We start from the raw sequence: 24558 nt of genomic DNA, 5'->3' as shown, positions 1-24558 counted from the left end.
ATATCCTCCCTAATTGAACCAAGTATGCTTCTTGAAAAAGCCCTAGGCTTAGTTTCAAACTTGGCAATAAAGTTTCACAAAAGAAACATCATGGGCATGCATTCATAAAGTGTAAAGGAATTCGGTTCGGCTCGTTTTCCGAACATCCAAAACCAAAATCGAACCAAAAGGGTTCGATTTGGTTTCCTTTTTTTTCGATTTTCGATTTTTTGGTTTTGGTTTGGTGTTCAGTTCCCTTTTTTCGATTTTTTTAACCCCATCTTAGATATACGTATGCCATCTTTGTGGTGGATTTGTGTCGAGGTACTTGTGGTAGTACGAAGGTGCTTGTGCTTGTGGTAGCCATTAGGAATTTTATTGTTATGCTTATTTGTGCGGGTTATCTCCAGATTAACGTATTGGACACTGGAGAATGTACTTATACGACAACCTTTGTAATTGTGTAATCGTATGTTAAACTTACTATCGCTTCTTGTGAAAAGAAAAAAAAAAAGAAAAAAAAAAAAGAAGATGAGTGCAAAATTATTCTAATTTTTTGCTTTTCATGCGTGTGTGGTTACTTTCTAGGTGGAGATAAAAAAGAATAAGGAATAAGTCTGAAAAAGAATTCGGATGATGATAAATCGATATGAGATAAACAACCCACACTTGATTATTCAATACATTCGTATTATCATGTACCCAAAATCAATGAGACCTACCTACTTTTTCATTTCAATCAAACTACTGTGCTAGAAAATGTTCTTTGCATTCTCATCGAGTTTAGTTTGAATTCATCAAAACACTAATCCTTAAGCGCTAAGTATCTTCCTCATTTCCTGCTGCTTTTCCATCCTTTGCCTTCAGGGCTAAGCATACACAGGTTCACATGTTTAGTCAAGCCAAAAGATGCTTTCATGGGGAATTGCCCCAAGACAAGCACAAAAGGACCTATCACATAATTGCAATTAACCTTCCCTAATTATGATTATCTTATACTAATTAAACTAATGCTTTGCTCCATGGATTTCACATGGGGTTTAGTTTAAAAGATTTGTTCCACACTTGAGATATTATAGACCTGCAGCTTGACAAAAGAAACACCATTTTTTTTAAAGTTTTCTTTGTATCCATTTTTGGACAACTGTAAGAATGGAACCCAATGCAAATCATACCACTTCCAAAGATTTTTTTTTTTTAACTCAATGGTTAATAAAAAAAACCAAATTCTAGTTTGTAGAGTGAGAAAGATGATAGAAACTTACCTGCACCGAGGATGCCACTGTGACGGCATTTCAAGTCAATCATGTACAGTAATGCGTTTTAACTTTCCCACAAGGCAATACCTTTTAGACTTGGGATACCGCTACAACATTATCGTGTTGCACAAAAGTCTTTCTCCACCTAGACTAGAATACATGTTAGGTAGGACTAGAGTGTATCAAATTTTATATGGTAGCTAGGAAAAAAAAGAGTGGTTTGATTCTTGTAAGTAACCATGTGGTGCTGCCACTTCCAGAAAACAAGGAAGAAGTTATCTAATGACATAAACATGGGGGAAGAGTTGAGCTAAGAAGTGGAAATGTCTTGGAAACAAATGCTTAACAATGTAGGATGCAAACATACATACATACATACATACATACACACACATGTTTATAACAACATTGGTTTCTTTTGTAACTACTTAACCACCGGCACAGCCCGACATTGTGTTTAGATTTTATAACAAAAGGCGTCGATGCGATTAGAAGTAGAACTATTTAATATAAGTCGTAATTTATGACATCCCACATGTTTATATACTAATTATATTATATCATCGTACTTCCGATCATTAAAAAAAGCTTGAAAATAAAGCAATTGACCGTCCTTAAAGATCCCTTTGTTTCTAGTTTCTGCTTCTTATTTCAAGCACATCGAGTGTTATCAAGAGTTATAATATGATATCCTTAAATTTTGTCTGCCAACTTGCATCACCTTATTTGCATGAACTGTAATTCTCTGCTCTCTTCTTTGCTAATATCTTGGCTTAGAGTACTATTCGGTTTCTCTACCTCAGGCTTTCCCCTTAAATTTCGTTTCCTTTCATCGGCCAAATTCGTTCTCTCCCGCAACTTCTTTCTCGTCACTTCCAGCTCCACCCGACTAATCTTGCTCTAATATCTCAGAAAAATGGCACCTAGCAAGCCTTCTTCTTGGACAGCCAAACAAAACAAATTGTTTGAAAACGCTCTGGCAACATATGATAGGGAAACCCATGATCGTTGGCGTAATATAGCCAGAATTGTTGGAGGGACAACCGAAGAGGAAGTGAAGAGGCAGTATGAGATCCTTCTAGCGGACATCAACCGCATTGAATCAGGAAAAGTTCCCCTTCCCAAGTATCGGAAAGTTGGAGAAAGCAACATCAGCAGTGAAGAAGAGAGGTAATACACTTCTTTCTTCTTATTACTTGATAAGATGAAGACTAGAAAAACTGATTTTAAATCTTTAACTGACCATATTCAGACATTAAGGTATTCATGTCCACGAAATATATAACCGAAAACAATCAGCGAAACTCACTTCTGTGCTAAATCCATACTCAAAATATAAATATAACAATTTCTATGCAGGATCATGAACCTTTCAGGCTACAAATTGATACTAACCTTGTCATTCTTCATTTTTCGTTGGCCTCACTCTTCGTAGGCGGAGTTGCACTATCAACATGCACCTCGCTCATATCTTTTGTTCATATGCTGGCAGTAAATCTGTTCATTGATGAAGATTTGCAACAGTAGAAAGCACTTAACTCAGAAAACACTACAAGCTTCGTGTATAATAACTTCCATTTACCTTCTACAGGCTAAAGACCCTAAAGCTCTAAAGGAAGACGCCCTCCAGCGGTAGACACAGCACCAATTTCCTCTTGAAGTGGATCTAGCATAACCAAAATCTGCACCCCTTCCCATTCCCTCCTATCTTTTCCCTGTAACTTCAAGATGCAGTATACTTTCCTTTGCCTTGTTTGCACATGTAACAAGGAAGAATCCCTGCATATGCAAGTGCTTATTTATTTATAATCATCATTAATTAAAGAAAGCACGTACTACTATTAGCACATGATCTTAGCTCCAGTTGCACAAGGTGGGGTGGGATTAGGGGGCAGAAATCTTAGATTAAAAATTAAAGAAAGGAGGCATTAAGTAGCATATTACTATAACTGGGTAGTGGCTACCAAATCCTTAACTACATTAAGTTTGGTAATAAAATTTTAACATGAAACACCAGTATCATAAAGGATGTAAACTGCTAAGTTTGAGTGTAGCACCGGTGAAATCAAATTCAATGCCATCCAACAAGTATCCAACCGTTCCAATAAAAACAAAGTTTGCTCCTTCAGTCACTCACACGGGCATGGACAATTTTTAGCAATTGATTAAGGGTAGTGTTATTCACACACCATTGTTACTTCTCACATACATTCTCAATTTTCGGCCGTTTCATCGAATCGAATGAATTGAAAAATATCAATGGTAAAAAATTAACAGTGTGTATGAGAAGTAAAAATAGGTGTGTGAATATCAATATCCTTGAAGGAAATATGAAGTCATTGTGATACCCACATCAATAAAACTCCAACCCATGAGTAACTGGCGCTAGCATTTCAATGTCATTCATCAAACACTTGTTTCAAACACAGCATATACATATGCTAAGATAAAGATATCAAATTTGTCTTACACTTACTCTTTTTCTCTGCAACCCAAAAAAAAAAAAAAAACTTGCAAAATCTTCCTAATCTGTAGTTGTTTGCATAGGCAGGGATTTTCCGCCTTCGTTTGGTCCGCCGCCACTGTTTTCTCTGTTAAGTTTTGCCCTTTCAAACATCTGCTTTGGACCAAAAACCAAATTTATTTCCCAAACTGCCCAACAATTCACAGACATAAATCTTCCATTGCAAAGCAAACGAGAAGGGGGTAAAATCGTACCTTCTGCACTGTCTCGTTCAAGCAAGTTCTGTGCTCGTCCATTGAAGCACGAAGAAATTCATGAATGTGATCCCTCAAATTCTCCACGAAGCTGCCACTCCCGAAATTCTTCTTCCTGCTGCAAGAACTCATCGTCGCGCTTGATTTCAAAATTCATAATCCCAAAAACGACATAGTTGTGGTGCTTGGAGCACCAAGGAGCTGGGCAGTAGGCAGGGACGCATCCAAGAAATTTCTTCTAGCGTAAACAACTAAGAAAATTTTATTATATTATGGTTATATGCAATATGATATTAAGGTTGGTTTCAAATGATGATGTATCATAATTTTAATGTTACAAAATTTCAATATAATAGTAGAAAGTGGCAAAGTGATAAGAAAAATATAAGTATTTTTCGGTTTGAATGACAGAACAAAAGCACTATTGCTCATATAATATTTGATATGGAGTATAAGTAGAAGGCTTATTATACAAAATAGTCCCTGAGATTTGCTAGCTCAATAAAAATAGTCTCTGAGATTGTCCACCATTCATGATTTTGGTCATTCCGTTAAAAACTATTTGAGCAATTTTCAAAACTTCGTAACTCAATCAATTCTTAACCAAATTCGATCCATAATATATCAAAATAAAGATACGAAAGTGTAGAACAAGATTATACATATTTGGAAGCCCAATGATTGCCAGAGATGGTCCGAAAATAGCCTGAAATGTGACTAGTCTGATGGAAAATTGTAAAACTCATCGGAAACTAGGTAAATTTTAAATGTTCATAACTTCTTCAATACTCAACGAAATTGAGTGATTCAATAACGAAAATCATACATCTCGACGAGACAAAGAGAATGGAATCTTTCTTAACTGCTAACTCGCCGTGGTTTGGCCGGAAAACTACTTGAAAGTGGCTAACTCGAAAATGGTTAGCTACTTTCAAGCGGTTTTCCGACCAAACCACAGCGAGTTAGCTTTCGAAAAAGGAACCATTCTCTTCGTCTCGTCAAGAAGTATGATTTTCATTTTTGAATCACTCGATTTCGTTGAGTATTGAAGAAGTTATGAACATTTAAAATTTACCCAGTTTCTAATGAGTTTTCCAGTTTTCCCACGGATCAGTCACATTTGAGACTATTTTTCGACCATGTCCGGCAAACATTGGGCTTCTAAATAGGTATATTCTTGTTATACATTTTTTTATCTTCATTTTGATATATTATACGTCGAATTTGGTTAAGAGTCGATTGAGTTATGAAACTTTGAAAATTACCCAAAGAGTTTTTAACGAAATGACCAAAATCATGGATGGTGGGCAATCTCATGAACCATTTCTATTGATCATGCAAATCTCAAAGACTATTTTATATAATAAGCTTAAGTAAAATGAATGAATATTAGATATTAGATATATATATTTTCTTTAAAAATAATTATGTATATTATATAATTGTAGTATATAACTAAATAAATAAATTAGTGAAGTGGGAGTATTTATGTCAGTGAGCCTTCATTGGCTCTGTCCATGCCAGTAGGTGAGAGAAGGTTAAAAACGTGGTAAACTGCAAACCGAGGCGACGACTAAATACGACGTCGTTTCCTTCCGTAGGATATATTCGGTTGAACATCCGAAGTGAACCGGGTCAGCTGAACCCGATAGGCCCAAATTAGAGAGTGCATGCTCATAGCCAATACTGTTGCAAGTTCTTCTCTCTCCGAGAAAGCAGAAAGTGACTGCAGACAACAAATATGTCGTTTCAGGTTCGTCACTAAATCCCGAATAAATGACAATCCCATTGCCAATGTAGCTTATACGGTTGGATTAGCTTGTGAACATTTGCAGCAATTTCTGATCTTTTTTTGCGACAGATAATTCTCGGGTCGGCGTCGGCGGCGCGCCGGCAAATACTGGCGGAGATGGGATACCGGTTCACTGTCATGGTACACTGTAATTATATCAAAGCATCAATCTTTTTTCTTGGTTAAATGGATTAGCTTTTCAAATTGCTGATTTGGTTTTGTGGGTTTTAGACTGCAGATATTGATGAAAAAAGTATAAGGATGGATAAGCCTGAAGAACTGGTCATGGTTTTAGCTGAGGCCAAAGTACGTTTTCTCTACTTTTTATATTTTACGGTACAAAGCGATAATTTAAACTACTCTAAACGGGATTTGAATTCGACGCTGTCATGGCCAACTGACCTACCTAACCCATAAGCCAATTTTTACGATAGAAGTGTGTTTTGCCTTTATTTTTTTGTTAGGCAGATGCCATTATTTCAAGGCTCCAAAGTGATAAACAATTGGATGGGGATGCTCCTGCAACACTGTTGGTTACCGCAGACACGGTATGCGTTTATAAGTAACATCTGTTCATGTTTTTCAACTTTTCATTAGAAAAATGAAATCTACCTAACTTAATTAATTTAACTGATTAATCTTAATGCAGTAAGATTAATGGAATATATGTGTTACTTTCTCATACATTATGGAAATCACACAGTATTAGTGGACCAATATAACCATAACTCTCATAAATCCTATTCTTAATTGGCGTTTCACCTGGAGACGTTATTGGCACTCCAAAAAAGTTTGGATTGCAAGACGAGATGACTATTTTGGAGTGGCAATAAAAGCCCCCTTTTCACTATTCAGAAAACATGTTACCGGTAAAAACATCGGAAACAGTTTTGCTTTTTTAGTGAATCTCTCTTGTAGGGAATGTGTTTTGTAGTTAAGTTTGTTTCTCACTACAAAATCTTTATTGATTTTGAGGTGGTGGTGTATGAAGGGATAGTAAGGGAAAAACCATCCAGCAAGGAAGAAGCATGGAATTTTATCAAAGGTTTGCTTCAAAGGCAACTGTCCATCTTTTTCCCTTTGTTAAAATCTCAGATGGATATGTAGTGGTCAAGTCTTTATGGATGGGATGCAGGCTATTCCGGCGGTCAAGCAGAAGTTATAGGATCTGTACTTGTAACCAACCTTAAAACCGGAAAAAGAAAAGGCAGTTGGCGCAGAGCGGAGGTACTTGTTCTTTCACTGCTTAAAGCTCATTCTTTATCTGACCTGTCCTACAGAGCAGCCTTCTTGTCTAGCTTTTTTGTTTGTTCAAGTTTTTAATCAACAATGATGATCGATAGTTGTATCGTTTAATTTATTGGTTAGTTTGGGAAGGATTATAGCATATGTTTGATGTCGTGATGCAGGTTTATTTTCATGTCATACCAGAGGAGGTTATCCATAGCCTGGTAAATTTGGATACAAAATCACTTTAGGTGCTTTGTTGTGAACTATTATTCTCTGTTGAATCTGGCTTATGAGTCTGATGTTTGGCCAGATAGAGGAGGGAATTACGCTCAATGTTGCTGGCGGTTTGATGCTGGAACATCCATTGATTTCTCCGTTTGTAGAAGCAGTGGTTAGCTCTCTCTCATCTCTCCATTTCATGTCTACTCTTGCCATTCACTTGATGCATCTTTACAGAGTTTTCCTCCCCTCGTGGTCTTTATCTCCTTCTTTCTACCGTTTCTTTCAGCCTTGTTCGCTTCGCTAATGGGTTCTAAATTTTCTTTCTTTTTCCAAGTGAATTAGCAACCAAACATGCTCGAGTTTTGGCCTTGCTATATTTTTTTCATCGGGTCTGCATATACCGTGTCTTTTGATCCGTCCATCAGGGGTGTGAAGGATTCTAACTTCTCACAAATTTGTTTGCAATGTGCTTCATTTGGTTTGCTGCAGATAGGGACGACTGACACGGTTATGGGATTGCCTAAAGAACTTACAGAGAAGCTCATTCAGGAAGCAGTCTAACTATTGTTTCGGAGTGGTGAGCGGGTTCTTATTCGAAACATGTCAGCTGGCTGATGAATCTACGATTTTCGCAAACTCTTCACCCGGTCATTTTTGAAATTGTGGGATTTAAACCCGCTGCTAATCGCTTCAACTGAGGTTGTTTAATTATTTTAACCACATCATTAAACATTTTGATGATGATTTTGGTGATGGTCGCTCATACGTAATTGATAATTCAGCTCTTTGATGTTGAAATCGTAGATTGACAATGATTCGAAATGATGCACATGTTAATGAAAATGCATTAAATATCCTAATTGTAAGTGAAAATATCCACCTCGGGTGCAAGCGTAAACGCTCTTTCTACGTTACCCAGTCAAAAGAGTACACTATTTGAGGCGGTAATATCTTCTTTCGGAAAAGAGAAATACGAGTATTAACCTTTCTAACGAACAGTTCAATCGAATTTATCATCAACAAAAATGCTGCTTTCAGGCAGTTAACTGTAACATAATACAGATTCAGATTTTTAAATTCTCATGGCTGACATACAACCATACAAATACCTTTCCTTTCGTAACTTCGTTACCAGTTACAAACGGGAATCCCTAACCGGGTAATTTATCTCTCTGTTATGAGTATTGTCAGAGGGGCGTGCCGAGGATTGCTTACCATGTCGAAAAGCAGCATCACAAAGAAAATTGTTGTCACCCGTGAAGCTTTGAGCGTTTTAGAGTATAAACAGAGTTAACTCGTGAGCCTTGGGGCCTTGAGAAGATAAACCCCTCTCACAAATCCTGTTCCTACTTCACCAATGTTTTTTAATAAACCAGTTGGATCTTTTACCTCCTCTGCTTCTTCTTCCCGCCCTCGTTTCTGCAAATATTAGGATCCGAAAATACAACTGGTTAGGAAGTGTAGATAGCAAACAGTTTTTTAGGAACTTTCAACGTCGATTTGGAATGCTCATTTATTCAGCTGGAATAGATCCAATTATACCTTTGAACCATATCTCCCCCACGTTATGCCAACAGCATCACCACCCAGACAATCATACCATAGCTTGAAGGTGTTGGGGTACTCTTTCTACATTCAAGACACGAGGATGTAAACAAAGACGGCAGTCATTAAAAACATAAAAATGAAAGCCACGGCATCATGGTCAAAATTAAGTTATCACATAAAACTTGCCTCTAGATCCCCGACAAAGCACCTCAGTGGATCAAAGTTTACCAATAGCTTATTTCTTAGTGCCTCCGAATTTCCTTTGATGTCTCCAGGCAACAGAAATGGGTGGAAAACCTTGCTCGCATTACCACATGCCACATGTACCCCTGCACCTGAGTAAATATGCTCATTAGAACTTAGCGCATATACCATATTTGAGAATAGTATGTTAGAAAAGGAGAGAGAACAACATAAAGCTGAGGCCGAGCAAACATCCAGGTAACATTAAGAATATACCTTGATTTAATTCGGATGGAAAGAGAAGATGTTGGGGGTAAGGTAATTTTTCTCTGTGAAGAAGAATAACTGCGTCGTAATTGTTCAAAGGAGTTCGAAAAAGGCACTGCAAGCCAAAAAATAAACATTAATAGTTTGCATGTATCAAACGTGCATCAAGGTAAAACAATTCGCAGATCACAATCAGTAAAATTTAACAAGCTCACCTCCCATCTATGCTTATCATCATGATCCTCTGATACCAGTTTGGTCAACAACTTTGCACTGCTTCCAGCATAAGCCATCAACCTTTTTAACTCCTTTCGTATTCAACAATATCAAAATGTACATCAGCAATACTAAATACTACATCGACAAAAGGAGTTGCTGCACTTGGATTTCCAGAGTGCCAGCCATCACAAAATCTATGGGAGATTATTATTTGAATGTTCTGTCAGCCAATGTATCAACAAGTCTTAATTTTTATTACAATCATCAAAAGAACAAAAGAAAGTCCTCTATGTTTATGGTTAACAATTTCATGGAACTGAGTTTCAAACTAATATTTTGACATGACTGAAGAATTGAGAATGCATCCTACTACAAAAGGAATGCATTGAAATGGCAGTAAAATTTGTAAAATAAGCAGGATCAGCTCAGAGAAAAGGTATCACAGACCTGATTACTAGAGAGAACGTAAAAAATTTACCAAAGATAATGAACATTGTTGAAAATGACTCCAATTAAACTAACCATCGAGTTTGGTGAGAATCTGGTCCAGGCATCGGATGCCTTGTCGTAAGTTGTAGCCAAGAACATTGCTGGGTTTACGCTTTGCACATTTTCTTCATTAGTTTTTCTACTTGACATGAAATTATCCTGAAATTGAACTGCAGTTATTAGCAGTCAAGAAATAATAAAACCATAACCGAAAAAAGGAAAATAATAAAATCAAGAACACAAAGAGATTGACATGGATCAGAGTTTCTTAGTTAGCAGCAGAACTTACATTTATCTCTTTCATATCTTTTGGAGTCAAATCATTGTTTATGTCGACAATTAATGCAGAAAAATTCCAGTCATAATCTGATAGTAATCGCAGGAACCTGTTGATGGAATTACCATGCACATGAGTGTGAAATACACCATTAAAGTTTGGCAATAATTCTTGTGTGCATGTGCATGTATGTGCTACACCATAGTATTCCTAATTACCAGATAATTTCGAAATATGTAACTTGATGTTCACAATTCAAAAGTGAAGCCAAGCAGTCAGAAAATCTATCTTTTAAAGCAGAAGTGTTAATGAGAACTATCAAAATGCCCTGGAAATGAGTTATATAAATATTAACCTCAAAAATCCAGTGATTCGTGAGCATGGAGCATTGAATGGTAAAGGCTTCAAAAAGACGTATGCAACCAATAGTTCAATTGCCTCCTCCCCCAAGCAAGCCGAAAACAGATGTGAAGCTACCCACCGTTTTGCAAGCCTTCACATGAAACCAAAAAGGTTATATACAGTAACGGATAAAAACAATAATAGATAAATGAGAATGCAAATGCTAATGCTCACCTAACAACTGGCCCGTATGCTGCGTAACAACCCTGTAATCCATTAATCATGCTGGAATGTTGACTCCGGAAATAAAGTTCTCTGTCCGTATTAGAGACCTGCTTCACTTGATCATTTCCAGCTGCAGTCAGAAAGAAGTTGAAGAGATCAGCATCAAAAGAATCTGACATCATCTTTATCAATAAGGGGAAAAAGAATCTAACATCCCAGTGGTGAATATGTAATAATACATGAGTCAAGAGTTCTTACTTTCCCGTCTCAACAAAGTCAGGCCTCTCTCATGCCAAATTTTTAGGCGAAATGCATATCCAGAAACAAAAACATCCACATCATCCTCCGTAGCTGTACACGTCATCCCCCAATTATTCTGGAGACTGCCATATGATAGCATCATCAGATAACTATTCAATAGACAGTAAAATCAAATTGAGAATTAGTAATCCCAGTTTGCCCACCTCTCTCCAATCTTGAGAAGGAAGGCAGATTTAGTTTTCTCAATTGCTACATCATCCATTGGCCAGTTTCCAGAACCTTCCAACTGAAATGGATCAAGTAATAAGGCTTCATTAACTGACAGAAAAATAATAAACAATGGAATTCTTAACAGTTATTGGGTTTTGTGGCATGCCTGGATCATAACTTCCAGCGGACGAATGCAGGAAGGAGTGAACCTATGTAATCTTACAAAAGCACCCTTCTCATTAGCAAGCGGATGAGGTTCAGGTGGGAATACAGATGAAAACCTGAAAGCTGCATACAGTAGCGAACAGGGTGATGGAAAATCCATATGAAATTCGAATTATATTTACCATTTCAAAAGAAAGTAGTAGTAACTTTTGCAAGCCAAATGACTTATTGTTTTTTCAGAATAAAAAAGTTTTCAAATTTACCCCAACACTTTAGAGCATATGTGCATGCGAGCACGTTTGTAGTGAAACAAACCTTAATCTAAATGTCGAAGAACTTTTGATGAGTCATACAGAGAAGGAAAAGGGATAAGATAATAAGAACATTCCAGAATATTTTTCAAAAGTACAATTATGAAAACAAGAGGGTCGATTTTAATGATCACAATAGTAAAACAACAAACTGGTCTAAGACAAACGCAGCAGAGCTTTAAATACTTTTTTTATCCTGAACACACATAATATCACATCCACAAATATCATAATATAATAGTGAATAATCAAATATTCGGAATAGAGAATTCAAGCTAGGCATTTAAAATTGATTTTTTCCAGCAACGCAATTATACCTGAATCTAGGGGCTGCACAGTAGAAACCTTCAGTGGAATGTCTTCAAGAAGCCGCAAGCGCTTCGATAGAATTTCAAATGCCCCAAGCAAATTCCCAGAAGATGATATAGGATCTGAAAGAATTGAAAGGTTACCATAAAGCAAAAAATTAAAACAAAGAAGATAATTATATAGAAATCACATAGAAAGACGGTAAGAATTGTTCTAGTTACCTCCAGCACCATATAGCAAAGAGAAATCAAGTTGATCCACAATGTGCATTATATTCTCTTTTGATACAGAAAGATGTCGCAGAAGCACATACTCAGAAATCCTTTTTAAGACGATATGTCTTTTCCATTGCTCACTTTCCCAAACTAAGGAATGTGCAAACAGTGTCAACATTTTAGTCATCTTGACAGTTGATTTTAGCAAGAGCAAGGAAAGCATGTAAATGATATTGATACAACTAACGTCAAGTAAAGAAGGAAAAAAGCCAAAACAAATGACTACCTGTGCTTTCTGCAATTTTACCGTCTTTAAATCTCCTGAGCTCCGACTTTTCCCCCCAGAACTTGCGGAATTTGAGGGCCTACACAGAACATAAGTAAACTGAATGCATGCATCAAAAGAAGAAATCAACGTATGATTCCAAACAGGTACTCATATACCTCCTCTTTGTTATCAGCATCTGGACCAATATCTACAAGCCTAAAAGCTTTCTCTATGGAGCTCACGGAAATTCCAATAAGCAATGGCTCTGCATTGAGGGTAGACAATCCCTGGAGTCACAAGCCAAATTTATACAAATTGGTCCAGTACATAAACGTATGTTTGATATGAGATGCTAAAGTTAAGCTCTTGGTGACGTACATTTTTTATGATGCGGTCTGATAACATATTTCTCCAGGTAACACGTACATTCTTCACTCTGTCACCCAACCCTTGAATTAAAACACTCTGCACCTTCTGCTCATACAATCTCCAACATTCATCATCCAAGCAAAATCCTGATGCATAAACTGCACTGTTCCCTTTTAAGTTCAACCTAAAATAGCAAACATGTAAACAAAACGGGAAAATCAAACCACAAGCAGGACAGGAAAGAAGGTATAATGTAATATCACATTCAATGCTAACACAAGGTCATTGTACGCACTAAAGACAACTTCAATACGAACCACATTAAAATTTTAAAAAAAAAATTATACCTTATGATGTGGTCATATTTTACAGGATAGTCCACCGTGGTCATAAAAATTTCTTCAAATCCACCATCTCTACATTTGTCTATGCATGCAAGTGTCGAAGCAGACTCATCTTGGAGCTGAAACAAAGAGAAATACGTTATTTTTAAAGAGGTTAATTCAGTGTGCGCCACATACCATTATTATGGAGCAACATTTAAATGCCAATTAGTACCTCAAGAAATCCAGCCCTTGTCATTCGGAAGGCCAAATTAAAGTTTGTAGCTGGACTACATATGACAACTGGAAATGATTCTTTAAGAGGCAACCTTTTCTGCATTAACACAGATCATGGTTAACTAACATCAGTAAAATGCAATAGAGGGGAGCATTTTGTACAAGTTCAAAATGGACACTACAGTAATAACCAAGCACTGAGGGATTCTTGTAAAGATTATTGCACAGCTTCAGTCCAAAAAAAACACACTTTCAAATCATTACAACTGACTAGAGACATTAACAAACTTCTCAATGAGCACATAGTTTTTCAAGTCTCAAGACTGACAATATAACAAATACAGTCATTTGATCTCGCTACCCATGTTGTCTTTCTCCTTCATAGTTTTTCTCTAGCAATCATCCAAGGAAAACAGATGCAGGCGTAAAACAAGAAAACCAACAATGACTTCAGAGTGGAACAATAACGACAAAAAGCAAGTGAAAAACATAATTAATTGCATTAAGATCCAGTAAATAGCAGACCTCCTTTGAAATAGCTTTTTGGTCTTTCGGTGTAAAGTAGAGCCCATGTTTCCAAAGTTCTGAATTGGCTGCACATGAAGTGAGAATAGTATGTATAATCATTATCACAGTTCCATAATTGTGATTCAAATAAGTTTTAGATCGACGTTTCCTTGTATAATAAAGAACAAAATCCTGTAAAATTAAAGGGAGCTGCTGGTACTCCAAAAGGTCATCATGCACTCCTCCCTCGTGAAATAAATGAGAGGGAGGAGTGCATGATGACTTTTTTTTAGTGCTAAATTCTAATTAACAATATTCAAAGAAATAGTATTTCTGCCAAATATGCTTATATAAGTGACAGGTAACGTTGTATAGTTTGTAGCAGATTGCTTCCTTTTTCTGTTCCAAGCTCAACAGTGTAATAAACCCATTTAATTTCATCAATCCCCACTATTAAAATGAATTGTGCCAAGGGACAAAAGTGCATATATGTCAAAATGGGACACGTGTAAGATGAACCCAAGTCTACAACTAGGTTTGAAGTCACTTAAGCAAGTTTTTGTGGCCAAAGTAAAGAATAATCATACCAAGGAAGCTCAGAGTAAAACGGAATATGTGCATTGTCGTCATTGACTTTTTAATACGATTCCTATCCGCAAGGTACGACAATATGACAGAGATCAGATATCCGCCCAAGCAATCATAAGCATATATTGGTGTTCTCCGACGAGCCCAGACCTAGATCAAAAAGAAAAACCATTGTCACGCCGCTACTGCATTAGTATTTTTAAAGTGGCAATGGAGTGATGGCTTTATACCTTCAGCAAAATTAATGCCTCTTGTAATTCTTTCCACCCGAGAAAAGTTTTCTTGAGAATTTCTTCAGTATCTTCAATAAGCATGTCTTCCAAAATACTACTATTGTACTTAGGAGTAGCCTGAGGAACTCCCCCTAAAAAATAAAATAAAATAAAATAAAGTTAAAAAAATAGATAAGCATCTGAAAGTCGAAAACATCATCAAATAGCCCAAAATCAATAACATAATTTACCTTGATTTAGAGCACGAACATTATTCCGCTCTAGGTGCAACTTTGGAATGTTGAAAAGGGACGGTGCTGTAGGAATTATCCTTACACAAAACTCAGGGACTTCGACAGGTTTTACGCCTGTGAAACCAATTTATTTGTAATTCAAAAGTTGCATTTATCAGGCACCAAAGAAACGGATATATTTGCTTTCTCAAGTTTAAGGAAGAAAAACATAAATTGAAAACGGTGCCACAGAAAACCAACCTGGATAGACAATCAATACAGGTTTCCGGGCTTCATTCTGTAAGGTGGACCATTCAACTAATGAAGAAGACTTTAAAAACTTTTTTATTACACAAAGGTACAGGCACCTTTTCGTATGGTACCGGTAATTCAAATAGTCTTTCTCATGGAAACACTCCTGAAACAACAAAATTAAGTTTTAGAAAGAAAAGAAGTTGAGACTTGTTTTATTCTTAAGCTTTAACATTTGATTATAATCAATAACAATAAGAACTAACACATTTCTTATAATCAATAACAATAAGAGCTAACACATTTCTTTTTATTGTCGAACCAACATATTACAATTACGATATGGGTTTTTCGATACCTTGGGCATCCGAACGAAGAGGTCCACATTAACTTCAGGTTTCACAATGCACTGTATGGCATAACTCCCACCAATTTCAATAGATTTCGGCTTCTTAAACGTGAATTCGACCTTGTCAGCGCCAATGTCCCTGACGAATCCCCGCGCTTCATCAGCTGTAACCTGCCAGGTTTTCAATCCAAACATCACACGTGAGTACAACGCAAATGGGCAAACAAAATTTCATCCCAAAAAAAAATCCACTTTTCAAAATTTCAAAAATTCGAGGTTAAAATGAAAAGATTATATCAGCAACCAATCAGAAGTTCAAGAATCCGATTGCAGAATGATAGCCTGTGGAAAGAAAACCAACATTGAGGCCTTCTGGGATTTTGTCGATGGCTCTTTTGATGACTGAAACGGCGTCGTCGACGGCCTTGGTGAATGCGGGTGAATAGTCGAGCTGGACCTCTTTCAAGAGCTCCCCAATCTTTAGGTCCATTGAGTTCGTCAGCGTAGCGGGCTCCATTGTTCTTCGCTGGCTTTGGTTCTGCTCTGGGAGCTGAAACGGGGTAGTTTTGGTGACTGGTAATTTAGGGTTTAGGGTTTTAGTGGAAGAGGTGGCGGGAGAGAAGAAGAGTACGGGGAGGACAGGACAGAATGGAGAATGTGAATAAGAGACATTAACCAAACGTGGCCCAAATTATTTTCTGGGCTAAATTCATGCCCAAAGCCCAACTATTATTCTGCTCTCCTAAGCCCATACGATTTTCTTGTGAATCCTGTCCCCATGGACTGGAAGTAGGCCTAGGACATAAATAAAAGGAAAATGCACACACATAATGGACCTCATTGAGGAAGAAAATAGTTAGATGGAAGGATTATCCATTAAAATTTTTTAGCGTGACGGTCACGTGTTTGGTATAGTATTGATAAATAAATACGCATATATTAAAATGTCATTTGGAATTACAAATTCGTATGAATGGATTACATGGTTCATGTTTTATTTACCAATATATAATATTAATAAATAAATGCACGAATCATATTATAAGTGAATTGCTAATACCTAATAATGTTGCAACCAGACCGGCACACCAATGTATAGTATTAACAAATAGGGTAAATTACACAAAACTACCTCAACTATTGGTATCACGACACTTTCATACCTAATCTTTTTAAAATGACAATGTCATACCTCATTTTACGAATTTGTGTCAGTGTCATACATCTGTCAGTTTTTCTGTTAAGTGCTGACGTGGCTACATGCGGGATCCACTCACTAATAATTAAATATATTTTTAATAATTAAAAATTAGAAAAATAATTTTTTTATCAAATCTCTCTCCTCTCTCTCCCCATTTTTAATAGCAAGTCGTCCCTCCCCCCTCTCACTATTCCCCATCTTCTTGCAACCCAGAAAGAAGAAGAAGAAAAAAAAAAAAAAACACCCAACCCAGTTCATCCCCCCCCCCTCCCGCACCCACCCTCTTCCCTCCACACCCATTCCCCCCATTTTCTCCACGCCCAGGTTCTCAACCTTCGGAATCGGCCTAGTGAAGGTATCCCGATTCCACCTCAACGGGATTGGGGTTTTTTTTTTTTTGGGTTGCAGGTAGTGGGTGCGAGGTTGGGTGCGGGGAGAAGAGGGGGGTGGGGAGGGGGAAGACAAATTGGTTTTTTTTTCTCTTTTTTTTTTTTTCTGGGTTGCAGTTGCAGGAAGGGGGAAGAAGATGATGATGGGGAGAGGAGAGAGGGGGGGGGAGGGGACGAACTGACTGAGTGTTGGTTTATTTTATTTATTTTATTTTATAACTTTTCTTTATTGTTTTAATATTTAAAAAATATTTAAATTTTGTTTTTTGTTTTTAATAATTTTTTAATAGAAAATGGGCTCCAGATCAAGCCACACATTTAACTGAGAAATTCACGCCAACCCTAACGGAAGGTATAACATTGGCATAAATTCGTAAGATGAGGTATGAAAGTATCGTGACACCAATAGTTGAGGTAATTTCTTGTACTTTACCTTAACAAATAGATACACATATCTTCTACAGACGACCGTCTACTTACGTCTCCCATTGAGTTATGTGAGCTTGTTGGTTGTCTTCAGTATTTTATCTTAACTCGTCAGAATATTCCTTATGTTGTGAACACAGTTGCCCAGTTCATGAGTGCTCCCCATGCACCTCACCTCATTGCAGCTAAGCGCATTCTCCGATACGTCAAAGGGACTTTTGATCATGGCCTCTTGTTTGCACTCTAGTCTCGTACTGAGCGTCTGATGGCCTTTTGATCATGCTGATTGGGCAGGTTGTCGGAATACTCACGATTCTACCAGTGGTTATATTGTTTATTTGGGCTCTAATCTTATCTAATAGTGCTCCAAAATCAGCCCATTATTGCTCGTTCCAGTGCTAAGCATGAATACCGCTCATTGTCTCACTCTTGTGCAGAAAAGAAAAAAAAAAATGGTTGTCTTACTTTAGGAACTCGGCATCTTATTGCAGTTTCCAGTGCTTCTCTATCGTGATAACCTCAGTGCCCTTACATGGCTGCTAATCCTTTTTTTTAACGCTTGCATTCGTCATATCGAGATTGATTATCACTTTGTTTGTGAAAAAGTGGCATTGAGTGATCGGCTTCTTTGTTCCAAACTTGTCCACCCTCGGCCATCTAGTTTGCTGAGGGGATCCTCGTGAAAAAGTGGCGTTGGGTATCAGCGTGATTGTCTCACTCCCCAAAATCTTTTCGTTATCTTCTAAATTAAGTTCATTGAATTTTCTGTATTAGGTTCATTGTATGGAAGATTTATTCTTGAGCACTTAAAGATTCATTGTATTGAATCTTCTACATTCGATTCATTGTGTATTAGTACTTTTGTAAACATTATATTCTTAGATGAATGAAATATAAAATTTCTTTTTCTATAGAATTGGGTTAGAATTGATAAAACTTATCCTCTCTAATCCAATCAAGTTGCTCACAATCTTTTCTTTTTTTTTCTTGAATATAATCCAATATCCAACACAAAAGCGGGGCCACATGGTCTCCATTTGTTCCTTAACATTAGACTCATTACTTACTCATCACCACGTCCAATTTCTTGACTTGTAGCTAGAATGACATATCAAAAATATTTTCTGCAGTAGTAACTTGTAGAAAACTGAACCCATTCAAAGTTGCAACACAAGAGGAATATCGACCATGTGATGAAGGTACAAAAATTTACAACATACAAACAAAGGTAAAACTGGAATTACACAAATTCATGTAGTTTGTTTTTCATTTTTTAAATTTATTTTCCTTCTGTTGTTAATACGGATTTAAACATGACAGTATATATATATTTATAGAGAAATACTAGGGAGTTTAAATTGCAAACCAAATGATGTGTCTGTCATCTATAAGAAACAAAAATGTTAATCGATACTTAATTAATAATCAAATTATTTACAATCACATCATTTAGTTTGTAAATTTAATTTAAAAAATTTAATCTCCCTAATATTACTCATATTTACATATATAGTAGTTTGACCAGCAGAAACACTCCATGTCGTGACCCGTGAGACGTCTATAAACCGCATGGCGATCGCCATGCATGATAAAAACATTCCATCTCTCATTAAATTCACAGTTTTGAAGTCTACAAACAAAACAATTTACAATTATTTGGTGGCAAGAAATTATTTACTAAAAAAATAAAGTTAAAGGACCAAAATTTGCAGAAATATCTGAAGTTTTGAACGGTCAGAACATGATCAGAAAAGGACAAATCATGTTCATGTTCTGAACTGAACCCTCAGTAATGTCCGGTCCAAGTCGAAACACAGTGATTCAATAATCGCCATTGGACAATCAGATGCATCCGTCCCAGGTAGAAAAAGTTACCAGAAATTCTGTAAAAATCTAACAACTTCAGATTCACAGGTGAGATTTCATTTAACTTCCGTTTCATTTAATAATCGACTTAATTAATGAAACGGCGTGCATGCAATCTCATCATAATCATAATCATCATGGTCGTCATTTATAACAGAAACGTCGTAGTAGGGTACTAATTTATATGTAACTTCATAAGAACAAGAGAAACCGAAAAATAAAAAAGAAAAACACTTGAGAAAAAGAAAAACAAACTAAGTAACAACATAAAGTAAGTAATCTTCAACATCTTCACGAGTTGATTATCTTGTGAAGTCATGGACGAGGCTTGGTCTGTCAGTGACGTTGAGGCGCCAAGAAAGGAATGGGATGCCGTTAATGTCGTTTTCGTGGTGTGCAGTGTCGTCCTCCATGAACCGAAACTCGTTACCAAAGCATGGCATTTTCTGGGTCTGTGAGTGTGGAATCCATGAGTTATGGTGCTGGTATCCGTTAGACTCCATTCCTATGACACTCGAACCACCGCCGCTGGCAGCCGCCGCCGTGGCACGTCTCTCTTCTTTCTTGAACCGAATTCCACAGGCATTGCATAGTGACTAAAGTGTTAACAAAAACATAAAACAAAAAATAATTAGTAATGTAAAATAAAATTATTATAAAAAAAAAAGTGCTTAGGAAAAGGGTAAATCATTGGCGGGTTGACTACTTGGGAATAGGTGATAATGATTACAGACAAGAGGTTTAAAAATCCCATCATATTATTACCATAAACTTTGTAATTAATCACATCATTACCAAAATAAAATACAAAATTAGTTAATGGCATTATTGTAATTTGGTGCATACCTTGGGGCCTCTCGGACCGTTTCTCCAGAGCGGGGTGGAGGTGGTGTCACAGTTAGCGCAGCGGCGAGCGAGGAGGGGGTCGTTATTACCGCTGCCACCGTTAGTCACGCCGTTGATATTGCCACCGCGGTTGCTGTTCTTGTGATGGGAAGACGGCGATGACTTATTGGGCTGCAACAAGTCCCAGCAGAAATTAGAAACGCAGTTACCGGAGCGCCGCTCGCCGTTGAGGCTATGCCTGTCGTCGGAAACGACGTCGTTGTCGGTCAAACGGGTGGAGGGAGTTCCTAGAGAGAGAGTGCAATCAACGGAGGAAGATGGGGATGCGAACGGGTACATGTGATGATGATCGTACGATGTTTCGTGATGAATATGATCGTACGGCTTGTGATGATTGGGCATGGAGAACAGCGTGGAGAAGGAGGAGTTGGACTGGGTGTGGTGAAGGACACCGCACGAGCATGGACCGCCGACCATGTTGCCGCCATGTGAAGAGCCACCACTGCACCTATGCATGATTTCTGTTTCTTTCTATTTCTCTTATTCTTCAAGGGATTCGAGTAAAAGTTTTGAACTTTCAAAAGGGTTTTCTGAAATCTGAAATGGGTTTTGCGTAGACTTGAAGAGAAGTGATTGGAGTGGGAGTGAGAGATGTGCTGGGTTTATAGTTAAGAGAGTAGAGAGAGAGTGAGGGAAGGGGGGAGGGAAGTACAACGGCCAAATAGTGTAGTGAGAGCGATATGTAATAATAAATGTGTGGAAAAAATGGTTGGAGAGAGAGAGAGAGAGAGATAGAGAGAGAGAGAAGAAGGGAGAGAGCTGAAAATAGGTGTACGATATGAGGGAGGAGAGAGAGAGGGAAGTGAGGAGGAGAGGTTGTCTGGTAGCTTTATAAGCTAATAAAAGGGCGAAATACCAGTCAGCAGCTGCAGTCGACGTTGTCGTGAAATGCAAATAGAGAGAGGGTGTATTATATATATAGTAAGCGAGAGGGTGATAAAGATGGAGACAGAGAGGGACCCAAATTGCATGTTAAAGAGAGAGAGAGAGTGAGAAGAGATGGACCAAGAAGAAGACTGAGTCTCATATATATAGTCAGTGTTGTATAATCTTCTAGGGCATCAACAAATGTAGTGATACATGTGATGGGGATTCTCCCAAATCGCAGATAAATTCCAAACATATTTCTTCACATATTCTTATAATTTACTTGTTTTATGACACCTTTTTTATCCTAACAAGTTCAAACTTTGGATGAATAGATAGAATGTTATTCTAGCCAATTAGCTAAACACACGAAACTGCTAATAAATTGTGTTTTAATTAGTAATGTTACACTTTAAAATGTCAAAATTTCGAGTATGATCATCCTACTATAATGTGGTATTACAAATCTACCAATGTGCATATCAACAACATAAAAAAACGACAGACTCAAAATGTAACTTGTTATTACAATCTACCAAAAATATTCATTTATAATCAATTTTAATATGAATATTTAGTAATATTACAGTTTGACAGTCCTACTTAGGCTTTCTTTCTGAAATATAAACTTGACCCTCAACCAAAAACCTATCATATAAATTGGTGACCATAATATGTGCATGTGTAATCGCCATACCAAAAACTTTGAGAAGCTATTTTTCTTCAAATTTTCTCTCTTTTACACACCTCTATCTATGTTTAACTAAAATTGAATTTTAATTAATTTACAAAATTAAATAAAAGTTATTCAAAAAAAAAAGTTTTGAGAGAGAGACAGAGAGGGAACAAAAATAGGGGTGGCGCTTGTAACAATAAATGAGGAGTTGGGGAGAATAGGAATAGTGGGGTTTGGTGTTTTGGTCATCGGGGTAGTCAAAAGAGAGCCCACGTGACACGCGGGAACAGTCTTCTATAGATCTCCCTTCTCCGATCACGAGGACTAATTAGTCTCTGCACTCTCTGGTCTCAAACCCGATGCAACCATAAAAAACCTCTGTCCGTATCCCTATCTATCTCCATCTCTGCTCCTCCTCCTTCCTCCTCTCCCCACTCCCATTCGCACTCCCACACACTGCTGATCTACTCGTCTGTTTATCTCACTCCTCATTTCTCGAATATACCCTTCTCTCTCCCTCTGCCACCACTATCTGTTCAAATATTCAAAGCCCTTGTTAGTCTTTGTCAGTCTTTGTCACCCTTTATTTTTCTAGGGTTAAACTCAGTTTACTACCCTCAAGTTTCATGGTTTTCAACATTTAGTACATCAAGTTTTTTTCGTCCCAGAGTCATACCTAAAGTGTTAATTTTGGGACAGTCTCATACATCCGTTAGTCAATCTGTTAACTCTGCCGTTAAATGATGACGTGGCGCCCACGTGGACAATGACTGGGCGCCACGTGTCATTAAAAAAAAACTATTAAAATAATTAATTAAATAAAGTAAAATAAAAAAAAAATCCGCAGATCCCCTTTGTCTTCCCCACCCCGACCCCCTCCCTTCTCCCTCTGCACATCCGCACATCCATCATTCCCCCTTCTTCCCAGATCCCCTGAATTCATCGGCATTTTAGCAAACAGCTGCAAACCAACACACAACACAAAGCCAAAATTAACCAAACCATCATTCAATTTTCCACGCATAAAAACAAATCTTTCCACATTTGCTACATTGTAAGCCAATAAAACACAATCAAAAAGGGCAAAAACGAACCTCTTCATCGTCGGGCTTGCAAACAGTCTTATCGATTTCCCTGGTGTTCTCAATCGTCTACGGGATCTTCTTCGCCGGCTGCTACAGAGCGCAATTAACAACACTAATTAGCTAATCAATCATTTGTCTTCCCCACCCCGACCCCCCTCCCTTCTCCCTCTGCACTTCCACACCCCCTACCACCCTATCCCAACGCGCCGCCTCAAAGACCACGGATCTATGGAAGCAGCTTCTTCCACTCCTTCCATGTCCTTCCATTTACACCTGCTCCAATTTCCCATTTCAATAACCCACAAAAATCATAAAAACACACCCACAAAACTTATAAAAACAGAGAAACAGAGAGATAGAGAAAGAGAGAGACCACTGGGATTGACGACGAAAACGAGGTCGCGGTGGCGAGCGGAGGAAGACCCATTTTGCAGAATGGAGCGGTCAGCGCACAGATCAGGACCTTTGGGGAGCTCGGCTCTCACAGCCCATGGTGTCGCCATTGAAACTCTCACTCTTCTCACAGCCCATGGTTTCAGTTTTGGTTCTGTCTGTGGAGGGGATGGAGAAGACGAAGGGGGTGGAGGGGTGGAGAGGTGGAACCGTGGAGGGTCTTCCAGAAGGAAAAAAGGGGTTCCAGTGGGGAAGACAAAAGGGGAAGGAAAAAAGGGGGGTTTTGGTTTTTTTATGTTTTTTTTTTAAGTACTTTATTTAATTAAAATTTTAATTATTTTAATTTTTAATTTTTTTTTAATGACACGTGGTGCCCAGTCATTGTCCACATGGGCGCCACGTCATCATTTAACGGCAGAGTTAACAGTTTGACTAACGGATGTATGAGACTGTCCCAAAATTAACACTTTAGGTATGACTCTAGGACGAAAAAAACTTGATGTACTAAATGTTGAAAACCACGAAACTTGAGGGTAGTAAACTGAGTTTAACCCATTTTTCTAAGACTTATTCTAATCCTCGTAATAAAACTCAAATTTTAGCTTCTAAATTTATCTTAACTTACTTTAACCTTTGCAGTAAATATGAGTTTCAATCCAAAACTCATTTCTGGGAGAAATTTAGCTCAGGTTTCTCCCTAAGTTAGTAGAGAGTTGGCTCACCATATATGTGTATTTTTTTTTTTTATGTTTATAAATTCATTGAATTCAATGGTTAAGATCTAATATGATCAAATCCAATTGTGAAAAAAAATCTAACAGTCTAAATTTAAATCCAACGGCTATAGTAATTTAAAAAAAATATTTTATATGTTTCATATTCTTTCATAGTGTTCCACGAGTTTCATGACGTCGGTTTATAAATTTTTCAATATTAATCCGAATCTAAATATTTTTAGGTTAAAATGTTCATAAAATTAAATTATGATAGTCCATATAATTCTTTTTAAAGTTACTTTAAGAAAAAAAGTTATCCTAAATTCATTCTTTAATACTCTTGTGCTAAAAATTTAACCCATAATGGTTGGAGGAGAAAAACTGTTTATGGGTTAAAACCTAAATTTTCTGATTTAAAACTTTTAGGTTTTAACGCAAAGGTTGGGGATGATCTAAGGATTGTTTGGAGAGAAA

General features: G+C 37.3%; 4 protein-coding genes and 2 long non-coding RNA genes across 8 annotated transcripts; 2 read left to right on the top strand and 4 right to left on the bottom strand.

Annotated features, from left to right (window-relative positions):
* Window positions 1-613: 613 nt before the first annotated feature.
* On the bottom strand, window positions 614-1388 carry LOC103418310 (uncharacterized). The gene is made up of 2 exons (XR_003767827.2): window positions 1245-1388; window positions 614-848 (listed from the first exon to the last, which is right to left on the bottom strand). It is a non-coding gene; the product is annotated as an uncharacterized lncRNA (long non-coding RNA).
* A 535-nt stretch (window positions 1389-1923) lies between these two features.
* LOC103401504 (protein RADIALIS-like 1) lies at window positions 1924-3087 on the top strand. The gene is made up of 2 exons (XM_008340220.4): window positions 1924-2408; window positions 2830-3087. Exons 1-2 carry the CDS (start codon window positions 2155-2157, stop codon window positions 2849-2851), a joined length of 276 nt encoding a protein of 91 aa, XP_008338442.1. The 5' UTR covers window positions 1924-2154; the 3' UTR covers window positions 2852-3087.
* Window positions 2519-2953, bottom strand: LOC139189538 (uncharacterized). Its single transcript, XR_011573335.1, has 2 exons — window positions 2821-2953; window positions 2519-2735 (listed from the first exon to the last, which is right to left on the bottom strand). It is a non-coding gene; the product is annotated as an uncharacterized lncRNA (long non-coding RNA).
* A 2476-nt stretch (window positions 3088-5563) lies between the features above and the next one.
* LOC103418308 (uncharacterized) lies at window positions 5564-7998 on the top strand. The gene is made up of 9 exons (XM_008356441.4): window positions 5564-5709; window positions 5818-5889; window positions 5980-6054; window positions 6213-6296; window positions 6724-6793; window positions 6884-6975; window positions 7158-7199; window positions 7289-7369; window positions 7690-7998. Exons 1-9 carry the CDS (start codon window positions 5698-5700, stop codon window positions 7759-7761), a joined length of 600 nt encoding a protein of 199 aa, XP_008354663.1. The 5' UTR covers window positions 5564-5697; the 3' UTR covers window positions 7762-7998.
* Window positions 7999-8185: 187 nt separating this feature from the next.
* LOC103418307 (uncharacterized) lies at window positions 8186-16211 on the bottom strand. Of its 3 annotated transcripts, none has more exons than XM_070808498.1 (26): window positions 15921-16211; window positions 15569-15730; window positions 15220-15376; window positions 14977-15093; window positions 14744-14877; window positions 14513-14663; window positions 13944-14011; window positions 13417-13515; window positions 13206-13321; window positions 12868-13042; window positions 12666-12776; window positions 12508-12586; window positions 12228-12371; window positions 12015-12128; window positions 11388-11509; window positions 11215-11297; window positions 11009-11133; window positions 10760-10880; window positions 10539-10676; window positions 10196-10292; window positions 9940-10065; window positions 9414-9506; window positions 9208-9313; window positions 8935-9083; window positions 8743-8829; window positions 8186-8619 (listed from the first exon to the last, which is right to left on the bottom strand). In XM_070808498.1, the coding sequence occupies exons 1-26, from the start codon at window positions 16074-16076 to the stop codon at window positions 8491-8493; spliced, it is 3159 nt and encodes a 1052-aa protein (XP_070664599.1). In that variant the 5' UTR covers window positions 16077-16211; the 3' UTR covers window positions 8186-8490. The 3 variants fall into 3 exon arrangements, with proteins under 3 accessions (XP_070664599.1, XP_008354662.3, XP_070664596.1); XM_008356440.4 differs by having other exon boundaries at window positions 8935-9077; window positions 15921-16209; XM_070808495.1 differs by lacking the exon at window positions 8186-8619 and having other exon boundaries at window positions 8743-9083; window positions 15921-16207.
* Window positions 16212-19564: 3353 nt separating this feature from the next.
* On the bottom strand, window positions 19565-21235 carry LOC103418306 (GATA transcription factor 19-like). The gene is made up of 2 exons (XM_008356438.4): window positions 20288-21235; window positions 19565-20037 (listed from the first exon to the last, which is right to left on the bottom strand). Exons 1-2 carry the CDS (start codon window positions 20801-20803, stop codon window positions 19744-19746), a joined length of 810 nt encoding a protein of 269 aa, XP_008354660.2. The 5' UTR covers window positions 20804-21235; the 3' UTR covers window positions 19565-19743.
* Window positions 21236-24558: the final 3323 nt, after the last annotated feature.

The sequence above is a fragment of the Malus domestica genome, chromosome 02 (assembly GCF_042453785.1).
Source record: "Malus domestica chromosome 02, GDT2T_hap1".
Taxonomy (NCBI): Eukaryota; Viridiplantae; Streptophyta; class Magnoliopsida; order Rosales; family Rosaceae; genus Malus; species Malus domestica.
This window is presented reverse-complemented; position numbering and strand designations above follow the sequence as displayed.